This window comes from Cololabis saira, chromosome 10, assembly GCF_033807715.1.
Source record: "Cololabis saira isolate AMF1-May2022 chromosome 10, fColSai1.1, whole genome shotgun sequence".
Classification (NCBI taxonomy): Eukaryota; Metazoa; Chordata; class Actinopteri; order Beloniformes; family Belonidae; genus Cololabis; species Cololabis saira.
Window position 1 is genome coordinate 25,505,556 of NC_084596.1, and position 16,973 is coordinate 25,522,528.

At 39.9% G+C, this 16,973-nt stretch overlaps 1 protein-coding gene across 4 annotated transcripts in view; it reads right to left on the reverse strand.

The window, feature by feature from the left end:
* tnr (tenascin R (restrictin, janusin)) overlaps positions 1 to 16,973 on the reverse strand; it is a 191,503-nt gene that overhangs the window by 42,584 nt on the left and 131,946 nt on the right. For 2 of the 4 annotated variants that reach the window (XM_061732269.1, XM_061732268.1), the window contains 9 exons: positions 12,695 to 12,845; positions 9,563 to 9,741; positions 9,364 to 9,454; positions 8,865 to 8,965; positions 6,771 to 6,873; positions 5,903 to 5,992; positions 3,877 to 4,010; positions 3,656 to 3,785; positions 927 to 1,193 (listed from right to left, as the gene is read on the reverse strand). In XM_061732269.1, coding sequence (XP_061588253.1) covers positions 927 to 1,193; positions 3,656 to 3,785; positions 3,877 to 4,010; positions 5,903 to 5,992; positions 6,771 to 6,873; positions 8,865 to 8,965; positions 9,364 to 9,454; positions 9,563 to 9,741; positions 12,695 to 12,845 — 1,246 coding nt within the window. The remainder of the gene's footprint in view (positions 1 to 926; positions 1,194 to 3,655; positions 3,786 to 3,876; positions 4,011 to 5,902; positions 5,993 to 6,770; positions 6,874 to 8,864; positions 8,966 to 9,363; positions 9,455 to 9,562; positions 9,742 to 12,694; positions 12,846 to 16,973) is intronic. The other 2 variants (XM_061732270.1, XM_061732271.1) reach the window with 2 other exon arrangements.

Here is a 16,973-nt window from a genome sequence, read left to right on the forward strand (position 1 = left end):
GTATGAAACATAGTTGCTTTATTTTAAAAATCAGACTTTCCTTTCATGCATGTTCTCAAATCCTGATTGCTTTAGTTGTGGGGTACTGGAGAACAATGGTAGAAAGATGCGTTTTCTAATCAAAGTTCCTGAGGACTGGAATGGAGGGGAAAAAATAGGTTTTACCAGAGATATAATGCCATTTGCCATGTCCTCAGGCAGGATGCAGTAATATTTCCACTCCATAAGCTTATTACCAAGCACTCTTTGAAATGACCATTGTGGCACAGTCACTATCAAAGCTTGTTAAAAACAAATGACCTGTAACAACTAAAGCTGAACCATAGAGGAAAGCAGAATGTTTCATGTGTACAAAATGAATCATGTAATGCTAAAAAGAAACTATAGAAAGAAAGCCAAAGTACAGTCTCTCATCAACACGCAGATTTGAGTGAAAGAGATCAAAGCAGAACACCAAAATTACGACAGTTTAAAGACAGCAGCCAGAGATATTGTACATCTGTCTCAAAACCTCATCTAATGTCACCTTCTGCTTCGTGTGTGGGCGAATGCAAAGAGAGCGCAGGAGATGAAGCTCCAAGCAGCTGAGGCATTATATTTAAAACTGGCACATAATCAGTGTTGTTGGCAGACATTCAGATCATCTTTATTTTTAAACAATGATTTTCCAATTTGCTGTATTTGCTTTTAACTCTTTCATTTTTACACCTTGAATCTGGGAGAGAGCTGAAGAAAAAAAAAAGAGGAACAAATCTTACTCCTACTTCATTTTCTTTATTGAAACATCTACTGTCAGAGGTTTTCCAAAAACTGTACCCTTGATGTTACTATCAGGAATTTCAATAAGAAACAAACATTGGATCAGATTTCTGTTTCTGTATTTGAATCTATTTCAAACCACTTCCCTGTGCATTCAAGCAGCTCACCTGTAGTGAGGGAAGCTGTAATGGGTTCGGAGGTAACGTCCCCCTGTATCGTGATTAGACTGACGGTGTAGTGAGTGGACGGCAGCAGGCCCTGGATGAGTGACCTCGTCTTTGAGCCGTCAAGTGTCACCTTAGAGGTGTCAGTCCCATCGGCAGAGCTGTAGCTCAGAATGAAGAGGTCAGCGGGCGGCGCCGGGGTGCTCCAAGCCACCGACACCGAGTCGGAAGTCACCTCTGATAAGAACAGGTGGGTAACGGGCCTGATTCCTGGAGGAACGGGGGAGGGGTTTACAGGTCACCAAAGAGCCTCAAGGACAGATGAACAAATCTGCTCCGAACGATCAGCAGTGATGACAGAACAGTTGTCACCATTATGGAGATGACAGAAAAGGCATTGGATGATGGATGGAATCAGTCCGGAATGATGCAATAGATCGTTTATAATGAAGTTGAGAAAATGAGCCCTGGATACAATCACGATGGGGAAGGTGAGGGTCAGACTGAACGACAATCATGTGATTTAATTGGTCCTGAAAGGGAATAACCGATGAGATTATTCACCAGTGAAATGAAGATGTGATGGGACTGTTTGTAAGAAGAAAATGGAAAATGAATGAGAGTAGCAGATGCTGTTGTCAAGATGTATGACCCGGATGGGAGGAGATGACTGAATATGAACCAGTGAAGAAGCTGACAGAGCAACATATTTAAATTGAAGGGAAAGTGGGGCAACACTGACGTCCTTTCATAATTTATACAAATAAAAGGCATACTGTTAAAGTCTCTAATCATTCATCACATGAAACCTGCAGTATTGTTTACTCTGGCTACCATCTATAGTCTTCTTGGCAAACTGCAAACTTTTAATTTCCTTCACAAGCCACTGACATGCATAACTGCTGAGAACCAGCAGAAATCCCACACACCTCCTGATGGTGGTGTGGTTAAATGTCATTATGCACAGCAATGGTTGAAAAAAGGACACAAAGAGGACCCACTAATCCAAACACGGCTCTATAAGAGAAAAGTCAGTGGCTTTGCTTTAATTATGGAATGAGTATTGCAGAAGGAATAAGATTCACCCCAATGTGATGACCATGCTGGTGGTTATAATGAAGGTTTGGCCTTTGATCAAGATGACAGAAAGCTATTTGCAGAGTTAATGATTTAGAAGCCAGTGGGATGGAGCAACAATCCTGCCACAGAGGCAATGTGTGCTATTTCATAGCATGAGTCACACTCTGTAGATCCTAATGAGTATTTTCATTGCAGTAACAAACAGAAGATGTTTCTTTTAAGAGGAAATTTTGTCATGCAGCGTGCTCTCTGAGAGGGACTGTAAGGAAAAAAAAACGTGTCCAATCTTCTTGCCTTGGAGGAGCTTTGGAAAACTGCATTATAAACATGCAGCCCAGAGTTTAAACAGGCTTTGCCTGGCAAGAAGGCCCTAATGGAATTGCATTATGGAGGACTGCATCCAAGACTATAACTGTCATTGAGTGTAGTCGGGGAGAACCCAAAAGCAGACTCACAGACAGGATGTACAGTAGGTGGATAGAAAATAATCATTAAACCAAAGCAAAATTAGGAAATCCAAAACCTAAAATGCATGACAAAGCAGCTGAAGACAGTACAGGAATGACAAAGGAGATGCAATCATCATGATTTGGCAAACAAGGCTACAAAACCATGGAGTATTTATTCTGAAAGAATGGCAAGTGATGACAAACAGGTGTGTGTGTTGGGAACAGAGCAGTGTGGCATCTCTCTGCAGATGGTTTGGGTCAAATTACCAAGAGCCAGAGAGCCAGAGTTAACAACACGAGGTGACAATGATGATGCTGTGACAGTGATGACTGTCACCATGGACACATTGGAGAAGAAAAGAGATGAGGATAATGACAGCAGTGAAGATGAAAATGACAATCTTGTCAGCAGGTAGGCATGTTTACATCACTGACAAGCCATCCTTCGTGCAATGAAAAATCACATCAAGCGCTTGTGAAAAAAACCCAAACAAACAGTCTAAAAGTCTGCAAACACTGACAGGTGATGTGACCTATGGTTGGAAGAATAGACACAATTGTGAAGAAAAACAGCTAAATTGTGACTGAGAAGAGGGAAATAGCATCAGGCCGAGACAGAAGATGCAAGCAGAAAGCGTCCAGAATGACAGCACCATTGAAGGGACGTGGTGTTGAACAGAATTCAAGGAAACAAACACAAACGCATTTAGATGCAAAACAGAGGCGCAATTAAGGAAAGCTTGTTACAAGCTCAATAGTCGTTTTGAATAATTTACCTCTGCTAATTGCTTCATCAAAGTCCTTTAAGGTCCTCCATTTTCTTTTAGCTTGAATCCCCCTACCTGCTGCCAGACTTTAATTTTTAAATTCGCCATTCAACTTCATTATTTTCTGCTGTCTTTAGAACTGCCCCTTGCTTTCTGAAGTAACCGTTTTATCCTTCACAACTTAATTTCTTCAGACAAACTTATGATTGAATGGCTTAAATTGCTACTGCTTACAAAACGTTATGTGCAATAAAAAAAAATTACACTGATGAATTCATGCATATTAAAAAGCGGATCTCACCCACTGTGACTCAATTACCATGTTATAGTTGAATATTTTAACTGCATGCTTAATGTGTTTGTTCAGGGTCTTCATGCTGCACTAAAGCAGTCATATTACTGCTTTCAGAGTGTAAAATCGGATCGATAAGTGTACCTGTGAAGGCGTCGATGGTCGCTGCGTTGCTCTGCTGCCTCCCTCTTCGTGCTGCCACAGTGATCGTGTACTCGGTTCCTGGCTCAAGGTCTGTCAGAGTGGTGGTGGTGATATCTTTGGGCACTGTCACCTAAGACAAGCAGGATTGGACAAATGCGACCAGAAAAAGCACTTTATTACCGATTCACAGTACTCATGCTACAGATTGTTGTATCTATTACCTCATTAGTGACACCAGAAGAAGATGTGTAGGTGACCCTGTAGTGGTCGATTGGACCTTGCACTATGCCCCACACCAGGGTGATGGTGTTGTCTGTCGAAGCTGTCACGGTTAAATCCAGTGGTTCATCCAGTCCTACAATATCACGGAGAAAAGGAAAAGATTTCATTAAATGCGCTGATGCTGTTAAATGCTGTCAGCACCTTCTTCTTAATCCTCCTTTACATCCTCTCTTGTCTACATGCACATTTATGTCACAATAGTCCTGTCCTACAGCATAACTCCACCTACTTTAGTTTGATGGTTAAGCATGGCATCACAGGTGTCACATGTGTGAGCGTATACTGTACATGTCCATCTTTTTGCATATGCACAAAACAACCTAAATAGGTATTCAAGCTCTAAATCTCTGCTTGTAAAAAGGATGCAGATGGGCTGCTTGTTTGAAGCAGCATTCTCCTCGCCTTTCTATAATTGCATCCTGATATTATGAACGTCAAGTTCAGCATGAAAAACAACAACTTCCAAGCTGTAACCTACATTCTGAAAATGAGAAGGTTCAAAGCAGATCTATGACAAAAAAAGCCTGCTCAGATCTTTCAGTGAATGGTTTTAACAGATCTACAGAAATAAGTTTATTATATTTGCTTTCTAAGAGGAGGATTCTCCCGTGTTTGCTCACAAATCCCAGGCATACAATTTTCTCATTCACCCCGTTTTACAGGAGCGCTGTTACTGTAGCCTGGCATTAGTGCATTAAATAAATGTGTTTGGTATAAAGAAATACACCTAAAAAAAGAGGAAACAGCTGATTCCAAACCAGTGCTGTCAGATAATGCTGTAGAGACGAGTCTGATGATGCATGAATTAATTTATTTTTGAATGCATTGGTTAGCTGATGATGTCAGCTTCATCTCCCATTACCTAGTAGTAATGGAAATGAAAAGTTGGTGGTGATCATTATATTCATAAATAAAATATACACTATATCTGCTGTATATCATTTCACGCATCAAAGAAAAACCCATTACTAATAAAAAAACAAACAACACAGAATGCTACACACGCTTTATTTCCTTAGGAAATAAAAATCCATGGAGATGAAGATACTTGCTCTGTGGATCATCAGTGTGTAATTCTGAGTTAATCTTCTGCTCAGCCCTTTTGCCTTGATATCCAGCATTTGAAGCTCCTTCTTAAGGTTTTTAAACCACAAATTGGAAATGAAACAACTCTCAAATAAAACAAAGTTTTTTCAGTAATCACTCTGACTGGAGCTCAGACCTCTAGCAACATCGGTGAAGATGTACATGGGGAGTCTGTAAATAGTATTCTTAAAAGCTGTTTGAGGAAAATATAAAAGATGTGAATCATTTTCAAAGTTCAAGAAGAGAGCTCATAGTGGATATGCAGAGCAAACTGTTTGAGGTAAATGGAGGAACAGATTACCCAAAAGGTACGTTCAGCTGTTGAAATGACTGCAACTGCAAGAAAAACGTGAGCGGCAACAGCGTGAGGAGAAACATAAGCGTCATACCTCCTCGGAGTGACATTTCAACACGTTAAGGTTAAATGTAGCCTTTTTTTCCATCACAGCAAACATTTCAAAACATAATAAAAATTCAAATAGGCTAATCAAGTACTGGAGTAAAGAGAGAGTCATTAGCTAAATGGCGTTCATGATTGCAGCTTTAAAATGTTGTAATGGCAACTTTGACCCGAGCAGATAACATAAAACAGCCACAAAACCCCATAAAACAGCAAATGTCTTGCCAGTATCTGAGTGGCTTAATTTTCCAAAGCGCTTTTTGATGGATTTTAACAGGAGCGCTGACCCACAGTGTGAACTGAGGATTCATGCCCATGCTCCATGACATCTGGGATACAGTACGGCATTACCCGTGATCCTGAACAGGGAGAAGCGAGTACAGAAAATGCACAGATAATAAATTGACCAGCTATCATGTGGTGATGCTGAGTTTCCTGCTGAGTTTTCTGCCATTGACATCTCACTACAAAGTACTCACCTGTCCGAGCGTTCATTGTTGCTGGCGTACTCTGGTTGGCACCTTTCATGGCAGAAATGCCGATACCATACTCTGTTCCCGGCAGCAGATCTGATGCACAAAGTCAGAGAGGGAGAGCCAGCACTTTAACGGACGATACATCAGTGTACCAGACCGTTTCACATTCTCCATCTCACAGAGAAGTCATTTTCAACTACAGGGAGTTTTTCAAAATAGTCCATTTAACTCTGCACCTGTGATGGAAAGTAGACTTGCATGAACATCAGCATGATTTCTTAAGATTTCATTTTCTTTTTTCGGCAACTTCAAAGCAGTTGCACATGTTTTACTTTCATGACTTGCAGGAATAAAGATGAAGAGATGAGCAATGAAAACAAAGGGGTGGATGACAGATTATTAGACAGCAAAGCCCGGCAGAGATAAAGTTAGAGTGATGGAGAAAGAATGAGAGTGGAGAAAGCATTGATTGCAGTAGTTTCACAGAAAAACACAAGGACCTTTTGCTTGTCTTCTCATGCAGGCCATGCCCTTTGCAGAACTATGGCCTTTCAAGAAAACACATCCAGGCTGACCCATCTTCCAGACAGTCCTTCAATATGGCCGCAGGGCAACAAGCATTTCTACCAATACAATCAGTAGTCTGAGGATAATTCTGGCATGTAAAAGACAAACACTTCCCACCTTCTTCAGAATACCATACATGCACTGTAATAATATATAATGAACTGGGGGGAAAAAATGAAAATAAATATATACATTTAAAAAAGACAAGGCATGGAGCTCTGTAGATGTTCATGAATAATAATCCAAGAAAGATCGATAACAAAACAAGTAATATAAGAAAATCACACCTCTCCTCATCACTCACCAGTGAGGGTAGTCTTAGTAGTGGCACCTTCATTGCGTGGCACAGTCACTTTATCATACTGATCTCCAGCTAAAGTGCTGTACACCACCTGGTAGCTGTCCACCTACATTTGAACACAGGCATTCACACATGTGCATCAGAAAACTGAAGGGAAAGTTTGAAGGGAATATACAAACAACTCTCAGTCCAAGCTGATCACACACTGGAGCTGCACATAAACAAACACGATCTCCCAAGTGTCACGCATTATGTTTGGAAACTCCAAGTCAGCATCATGGACACCACATGTAGCGAGTCAGTTAGCAGCTGGGGTCGAGTGGACAAATAACTTTCTCGCAGCAGGGGATCGGGACAAGGAACAATTTCATTTTTCTCAGGTACTGTTTTATTTCTTCCTTTTTTATCTTTTCTTTTGTCAACATACACTTTTGTAAAAAAAAAAAAACAAGGCTTGGTGGAGGAATTAAACTCTTGTAGTTTAAATGTGTATTTTCCTCTGTTGGATTGTTACTGATATGGTCACACTGTTGTCATACTTTTGGTTCAGAAGTGATCATATTTGTTATATTCTATACTGTTTCTATTCAGGCACCTAAATTACACATTTAGTTAGTATTCAGGCTTTCAGTAAAAAGCAGCAGTGTTCCCTGCCCCACAGAAAGGGGAATAATGGTTCCACAGTAGGTTTAATCCCAAAATCCAAAATGATGGATATGAGGTGTACAGGTGATTCTGCATTGACCACAGGTGTGATGCTGAGCTTCCATGGACATTTTTTTTTTATATATAGACCTATGTTATATATCTTCTCCATATTCTGGTTTAGGTGGCCGGGATGTCACCTGGACACAATCTTGGGTTATTTAATTCTACTGCTACATTTACCAGAAATCCTCATGCTGATTAAAGACTATGATGATTTGGGAGTGATTGGGGTTAGGGTAAAATATGACACTCGTGCACTGAGCGGAAACTAATGTTGCCTGGATATTATTGGTTAAAATGTGTTATGACTTAACACATTTTTATATCCGACTCTGAGTCTAAACTCTCCAATGCAGAATCACACTGCGAATACATTTGTAGCGCTAACAGACATCGAGAGAGACTGGCTGTGGATTTTAAAGAGCCCTGAAAACATTATTGTGACTACTCAGTGAAACATGATTTATTACCTATTCAGTCAGACAAAAAAAACTCATTGACCATTTGCCCCCATTGAGGTATTATTAGCATTCACCAACCTGACAAGAGGCAGAGCACCTGAGTGATGATAGAGCTTTGAGGAAAAAAAAGATTAAAAAAGCTTCTTTATTGCGATTTTTCCAGAGTCATAAAGTCAGAGGATTAGAAGCAGATGAGCTGTTATTTTCTAAAAAAGACATGACAAACATGCAGTAGCTCAGTGATAACACAGGCACCCAAGATCGTCCACTAAAAACTCAATATTTTTCTTTCCTTTCTTTTTTTCCTCAAATGGTCCAAAAAAAGCTCAAAGAAAGTAACTATCAAATCTGTATGCTATTGGTTTATTATGCCTCACTAAAGGGCAAGTTACTGTATGTTTTACTTGTATATAATCTATGTGGAATTCATTCCCAGTACTTTTGTTTGATGGTTTGGCGGAATAAATTATTTATTTCAGAAAAATCTGAATCACTAGAATATTAAAAGAAAAGTCTACTGATGTCAATAACACAGTGATGGATATACCCAAAAATCTTGTAGATCTTGATCATCAGTCCATTATCTGCACAGAGCCCAGTACAGATGAGCACAGGAAGGCTATGCAAGCTCCACACAGAAAGGCCCCCGGTCAGGGTTCAAACCAGGACCCTCCAGCTGTGATGCAACAGCACTTACCACCAGAGTCACAGTGCTCCACAAGTGGATTACATGTTTTCATAAAGTGCATATGAGTACAGCACTTTGCAACACGTCAGTTGTATTTGACTGTAACAGAATCCAGGTTTTTACATGAATGGAAAAAAGCAAACTGGAGACAAAACTGATGACTAATTGAGTGACCGATCACTCACAGATGCTGAAAGCAAATCTAAATAAATAGTTTTAATTTGGTCCGTGTTTCTTTACCTCAGCCTCGCTGTTATCCCATTCAATCTCAAGGGTGGTGGAGGTCTTGGACAAGAGCCGCAAGTTCTTGGGAGCATCGATCTCTGAGAAGAACGATAAAGCTGACAATGTTGGGGAACACAGAGACCAGTTCTCAGAAATTGTGAAATGCAAAAAATCAGCACTTTAAAAAGTATCGTACACAAACACATTCAAAGTAAACTTGAGTTTACTATGTTATATTTTTTTATGTAAGGTAATCCAATCCAGAATCCTGTATTTATTAGTTTTTTTTATCTGTTTGCTGTATTCTCCAGATTTAACTTCATTTGTACTTTTTTTTTTCTGCATAAACATTAGCAAAGCAAAAATGACCTTGAACAGATGTTCACAGCTGCACCCAATGTAACTAAACAATATGCCAAGCGTTAGGCCATGTGCCATTACTATTCTATTCTCACACGAAGGCACACAATAACACACATCCCTATCACCACATCTGCTCGCTGTCAGACCTCACCGGTTGTAAATTCGGTGGAAATAGATCCGCTCTCATTTCCCTTCTTCACGCCGCTCACGGACACCTCATACCGTGAGCCCGGACGCAGGACCTTTTGAAAAACAACAACAAAAAGAATATATGTCAAGTGAGCCTTCATTATGAGACAACACAATAAAATCTGCGATCTAAGGACATGATCAATTTTACAGTCACACACCTGTAAAGAGTACTGGCTAAGTGTGGGCTGGAGGCGAAATGTTGTCCGTGGGCCCTCTCCTCCCACGAGGCCATAACGCAGCACAATCTGATCGATCTTTGATTTCGGTGGCATCCACTCCACGAATGCAACCGTGTCTGACACATCCCGCACAATCAGCTGAGTGGGGCCATCAATCACTGCAAAGCCAAGAGAAAGCAGGGGTCCTCATATCATCCGTATGGACAATGTGACGCTACCAAAGTTTGGGCTTTACGTCATCCCTCTCACGTACTGGAACAATTTGGATGACTAGGTTTTCATACAGTATGATCTGACATTTCTTTTTTTTTTCTTTTTTTCAAATGATGTTTCTCACAGAAAGGGATGTAACTTCTACTTACCGTCATCAGTTACTAGTCTATAAGACATATTCATTGACAGTCTTCTCTGGGTCTATTAAAAACTCAACAAGCTGAAAAGAAATGCTAAAAAAATCATGTTTTCAGCAAAACAAAATATTTCTGAGATGGTGGACATGTAATTATCATCATGTTTATTCACGTGAAATTATTTTGAAATCTGAATAACTAAAATGAACAAAACCAAGGTAGGAGGAAGTCTAGCGTTGTGAGCAGATGTGATGTCAGCTTCTGGTTTGCACCTCTCTGGGTCTCGCTCCGCAGTAACATTAACATACCAAATTCACGTACCTGTTACCTGCGACTGCTTCAAGCTTTTGCAGATGTGGATTTGTTATCTTAAGCTGCTCTGACAGCCATTCATGTTAAACCTGTCAGACCTGACATGCACTGAGCCAATAAGCTTCATCTTGGAAGGGTGTAAAACATACAGTAAGCTATGATCTAAATCTCTTAATACTAATTCCAAGACGACAACACTTACTATGAGTGAATAGCTGACAAAGGAAACATAAATGCGTGTCAGAAGAGGGATTCACTGATCATTTTCTCTTACACATTCTTACTGTTAGTGTCAATGTTTATATGAGAACATTTCAGTCAATGCGATGAGACGGAGAGGATTTGGGAATTACTGCTTTATAGCACGAGTCTCTTATTTTCACAAAAGCTTTGATTTTGCTGTTACTGCTTTGACAGATAACAAGACAATTTGCAGCTGTTCTAATATTTTATGCATTAAATATTAAATTAATATTAAAGTGCATTTAGTCTAATTGGGAATAATTACTACTCAAGTTATCCATGAAAAAGATGTGAAAATGATCATCAACACTGCACACAACAAAAGATAGTCCAGCCCACGTTGTATTTAAAGTGAGAAAAACCATGTCGTGCTTGTATAGATTATTGATTGGCCCCTGCTGACTACAGGTCAGACTTGTCAAAGACATATGACAGCATGAGTGATTGAGGACCAGACCTCTTAGTTATGTTTCCAGTTATGTTTCCAGGCTCTCCTTGAGTCTTTAAGATCTAAACAAGTTCCAGACTCAGGTTCGGCACGTCACAAGTCCAATCTTCTCCTTGATATATTAGAAATAGCTCTCTGGGGCCTCGTCCTAGAAAACATCCCAAGGAAGACAGTTGCCAGCTCCCACATCAGCTGTGCTCTCCCACTGGTTTTCCTCCCCACTCATCCCAGCACTCTCCCCCCATCTCCAAGGAAGAATAAATCTTTGTTATGAATAATTTAGTGACTTCAAATTTGTCTTTTCCACTCTCTTTATCCAATAAGGTGTCATGCAGTGAGCTTCCATGAAAAATTAATGAGAGGACGCCATGAATTATTAATCGATACTTAATTACAACCGACAAAATGAACAAAAGACTTGACAGGAAATTGATGGTGTTTTGACTGCAGACGTCAGAGTCGGAATTGTTATGGACAAGATTTGAATTGGATCTATTACAGCTGTCTGTGAAGTGTCAGCTGCTGAGGAGTGAGGCCAGTACCTCAGCTAGGTGTACACTGGGGGCATAAATGTGGCAGACCAAATACAATAAGGTGACACTCACTTTTTAGTTTGCTGAGTCTACAGTGCTTTCAGTGCAGTCTGTGTTGAAACCAAAAGTTAAAGGGGACCTATTATGGCATCTAATACCTATTTTAAACAGGCCTTGAATGTCTTAAAAACAAGCTTTTGATTGTTTTTGCTACATAAATAAGAAATTCAGCCTCTAAACCATGTCTTTGTCATTCTCTAACCTCATTATCTATGTGGGATTCTGAGTGGGCGGGGCTATAACGATAATGAGGCACTGTGCTGATTGGCTGCCTGAATGACGCGATACACCGCTACGAAAAAATGGCGGAAGCTCCGGCTAGCGGAGTTAGTTTTGGGCGTAGTTTCACGCATCGGAGGCCAACCTATGTAAATCGCATTTTCATTACGTAACGACGGGAGCAGAATCTGAACGGCTCGTAGAAGCCACATCACACTGGACGGCTCATCCGGGCGGCTGTACAGACACTGCAGAATCTGGTTGCTTTCCTCCTTCTGTGAGTTGGCAGGTTGAGGGGAGACCACTTTATATATGTTAAAGCAAGAGAAAAAACATGTTTTTCATAATAGGTCCCCTTTAATGCCTTGAACCCATGAACGGAAAGTCAATTGCCAACAATTATTGAGGGAAATATTTCAATTTAAATAAGTTCAAAGTTACGGCGAATCATTGTCTTTCTCTGGTACAATTTTCTGCATGTGAATATGTTGGACTTTGACAAGTTGGTTGGGCAAAACCAATAACCTTCAGATTCCTCTAAATAATCACAAAGAAAAAGAAAACATTGTTTCACTGCTACATACTTAACATGAATAAAATGCTTTGTCTCTGCCAACAGGGTTGTATTGCAGTTAAATGCAAGATAAGGAGGCCATGGGTAAATAAAAACGTATATATTGCACCTATGTATGTTTCCTTGACAAATAAATGACCTCATTTTTATAATGATCAATGAATAAATGTGTATTTAAACCAATAGCTAATAGCTATTACTAATAGACTGTGGCCTCTGCATGGTCTACTTCTACTGAAGACGATAAATGACCAAAAAGGTTTTGAATGATTGTCTCTATTATAGTTTACCAAATAAGTACCCTGCTTTTACTCAGAGCAATCATGGTGAAAGGTTCAAGTCTCCACCCAGCCGTCACTTCTACACACTTACATGTTGTGAAAGTAGCAGTGACCGGCTGGCTTCGACCTTGGTCTCTGAGTGCCAACAAGTTGACTGTATACTCTTCCCCTGGCCTTAAACCGGTTTGCACAAATGAAGTGATAGTGCTCGGCAGTTGTGCAGTCATTCCTCCGTCGTTGTCCTTACAAAAAAAAAGAAAAAAAGAGAAATAATTAATGCATTTTCTGGGTGCATGTCAGCAACAGCGACAAAAACCACACCCAAGAGATCTGTCAGATAAAAAAAACCCAACCCTCGGAACAAAGTAAGGGGACTAAACCACAAATCTATTTTCTGTCATGTAAATTTTCTAAATTGCATGCTGCAGCTTTTTCCTTTTCCCTTATTTGATACTTTTGGATGGTGTATCACATTAAAATCCCAAACCATATTACACTGCAAAAACAGGTGTGCAACATCAAAATTTTCAAGGCCATGTTCTGCAGCGGCAGCACTCTGTGTGTTTCTAAAGGTCTGTCACTCATCCATACCAACTCCCAGGTACGCCCAGCTGGTCTCTAAGAGCAAGGGCTCCAGATGCACAGATGTTTTACCTACCGCTGGTCTGAGAACCCATCCCAACAGCACTTTAAAGGCTGTGTAAAGCAGAATGTGTAAAAGCAGAATATGTAATAGTGTTGTCCTTTCTTTATTTAAACCTTTGTTTATACCATTTAAAATGTTTTATTACATTATTGGAGTAGAATTTAACACACAGCTGTTTTATTTCACTAACAAGCAATATTCAATCTATATTATATTATTTCCCAGTTATCAAAAGCTTGATTGGACCGTGGGGCTGATGTTTGAGCAACTTCTACTTCATTGCAGTCCTGTCTTTTGTTTTTTTTTTGTCTTTTGTTTCCAACTAAAAAATAAAATGTGAATCTTCTTCTAGACCTTGTCTTACTGTATTTCCAAAATCTTTACATTTTATTGAGCCGACCATTGTGGAAAGTGAAGTTGCAGGGAAGTTGTGTACCATAGATCAAGGGCCAGTCCCAATACTCCCCCTACCCCTACTTTTCAGCCCTACCCCTAAATTTTGCGCGTTCCTGTGAGGGTAGTGGTGTCCCAATTCCTCTTTGCATGTAGGGGTAGTGTGCATAACGAGGGGTAGGGGGTATGAATCTAGCCTTTCACAGCTAGGGATTTCAGATGCTGACTCGCTGACGGAGGGCTAGAGAAAATTTCCCAGAATGCTTTACGTCATCATTTGCAGACTGAATCAAACAAAAAAACATGGCGGACATTTCTCATTTTTAGTGAATAAAATCAATATTTTGAGTTAGTTTCTGCATAAAAATGCATTTTGATTACATTTCTAGCGAGAAATATATATTTTACTTTCATAAATTTCACTCAGTGAATGTACATAATCACTAGCTTGCTCGTTGTTGCGTTGTTTTTTCAGATCTCGCCAGAATAAAGGCTGATTTATGGTTCCGCGTTACACCAATAGGCTACGCCGTACCCTACGCCGTAGGCTCTGCGTCGATTTAACGCGGAACCATAAATCAGCCTTTATTCTGGCGAGATTTGAAAAAACTTCGCCACTTCTGGAGGGCCAGAGAAAATTTCACTATATATTCAGTTCTATTATTATCACTTTATAATATATTATATTATATTTTTTATTGCTTCACTTTATATTCACAAAAAAAAACTAATGTGGCAGCTACAACTGTTAGATTTCATCTATTAAACCAACATTTATCTTCCTAAATAATTTATTTCAGCCACAGAGCTGCAGGTCAGTTCGTTGGATCATTTTCTCCCCAGGACGACGGCGTAGGTTGACCCGGCGATCATGTCTGTACTCCGGCCGTGAGCTGCTGCTGCTGCTCTCGAGCCGGAGGCTCTTCTCATCCCCGAAAACATGGGATCAAATTTCTTAACAGGCGTTATTTGGATAAACTGAGCCCAGGTTGGGGATCTTAACGGTTACTTTTACACCTGAAAAAATATTAATACTTAATAAAGTGGCATATTTACAGCGCTACAGCGGAAATTAAAACAGCTTTTAGCTCTCGGCTTCCTGATATGGTGTGACGTACTGTATGTGCAAACGTAACTACGCAGTCACTTATGTACCCGAATGTAAACCACGCAGTGACGTAGCAAGTGGTGTCCCAATCCCTAGGGAAGATTACAAGGGCCCTACCCCTTGTGGCTTCATTTTGAGGGTGAAGTGGTAGTGGGTGAGGGCTAGTGGTAGTGGGTGAGGGCTAGTGGTAGTGGGTGAGGGCTCGTGGTAGTGGGTGAGGGCTAGTGGTAGTGGGTGAGGGCTAGTGGTAGTGAGTAGGGTGAACATTGGGATTGGCCCAAACAATGTGAAAATGTTTCCAAACGTCTGACTCAAAGTGTATCTCCAAGAGACTTTCCTCACTCTTGTAAAGGTTGATACATACTCCACCAGAACAGAGAAATGTGTTATTTTACTTGAAGTAGCAAGAACAAGAACAAGACCGAAGTTTCTTTTTGGTCAGGACATTTCATACTTGATGACAAACTAAATCCAGAGGCCCTGAAGTCCTCACAGGCCCCACCTACTGTATGTGCAGGTCATGTACAGAGTTGCCAGATCACACAAGAAAAATAAGCAACAGTCATATGCATGCTGAAAACACTGGTGTGGAGAAATCATGTGGTTATATATCATGAAAAGAGTACGGCTCAGTAGAAATCAGTGGCGTTTCAATTTCTCTACAATTTTTTTACGTCACATATGAGTAACTCAAAAGCAAGCACTATTAAAGGTTATGTTGTATTCAAAAGTAAGGCTCTGTGGTGTGTGTAGTGTGTGTAGAGTAGAGACAGTGCAGTGTGTGAGGAGTGTTGTTACTATTTGGAAGAGGTGGTAAAAGAGTGGCGGTACAAACGTCCACACTGGCAGAAAAGCGAGGAAGGTGTTTCTGCTACTCTGCATCAACGATGCCACTTTTACATTTCTGAGCAATCACACAACATTTCTCTGACACCCTTGAGAAAACAAGTACTGCTCAGATGACATGTTAAGAACGAGCTGTGCAAACTCCCGAAACACCTCCAGAACACACACCAATTTCTCTGGTCTCGGGGAGTATATATCATCTTAAAGTCTTCAATCCTCTACATGAGGTCCGCACTGACCCCTTGGACAATCCCATTTTACAGTGCTGTTATACCCTTTTTATATTCATTAATCACAATCACTAATAGATACATATTAAGAGGAAAATAATCTAAATGGGTGCATTTAGAATTGGTATCTCTTTGTTTAGGGTAAAAAACACATTTGGCACATTTTGGCAGAGTATAGGTATCCAAGTGGCCAAATAGAGAGTCCGTCTGGTACCATCCACACTAAAACCTTTATAAAATCTATGTGCTTTAAGCTATTCTCATGTAACTTGGTACGGTTGTCGTCAAGGAGTTGCTGAATCCAGCCAGTGGTGTCTTTATAATTATATGCATTGCTACCATGGTGTTTTCCACTGTGCAAACTAAAAAACAATTAGACAAGAATACAAATGTATTCTTTGGTTTATCACAATTTGCTCAGGCATGTGAACAGTCACACATTTTCTGACACTAGGAATGTATGCTGTGAGGTCTTAGCTATCCATTGAGACCACGATTATGCATATTGTACTTGTAATTGTGGAGATATTGTTGATTTAATTTGGATAGGCCTGTTCAGGCGAAATTCACCTCCAAAATCCCTAGGGGTGAACAGGTTAACAAGACAGGAACAGTGTCCTGCTAATTCTGATTAAATGTTAAAAATGTAGAATTGTTTCTATTGGTCCATCAACCCTAAATATGCAAAAAAAAAAAAAAAAACAAGATGTCCATTTAATACTTAGAAACCTGATTTTGTGTATAATCTGTGTATCGACACAGCGCGCCCTATGGCAGGTTGTGTATTAGCAAAACCTCATGAATATTCACACCATTTTTTTCTGATTGGTTGTCTGCCAAAAGGTCCTGATAATTATTAAACTGTCCTTCTAATTCACGTGTCGCTATTTACACTGGAGATGAGTTGGCAATATGATTACTCTCTGCTATACAACTGAAGATTTTATAAAGGTTAGTTGGCTGCCTAAACCCAACCTTTGGTCCAACCTTGAAATGTACAGTATGACATCAAAAAATATGCAAAAATATATCTAAATTTTGATCAAATATTGTTATTTTAAAACATTATGGACGATGAATGTCTGTGATAAGTGCACAGATGACAAGAAATCTAAACCTTAAAAGAGCCATCTTACCACACTATTTT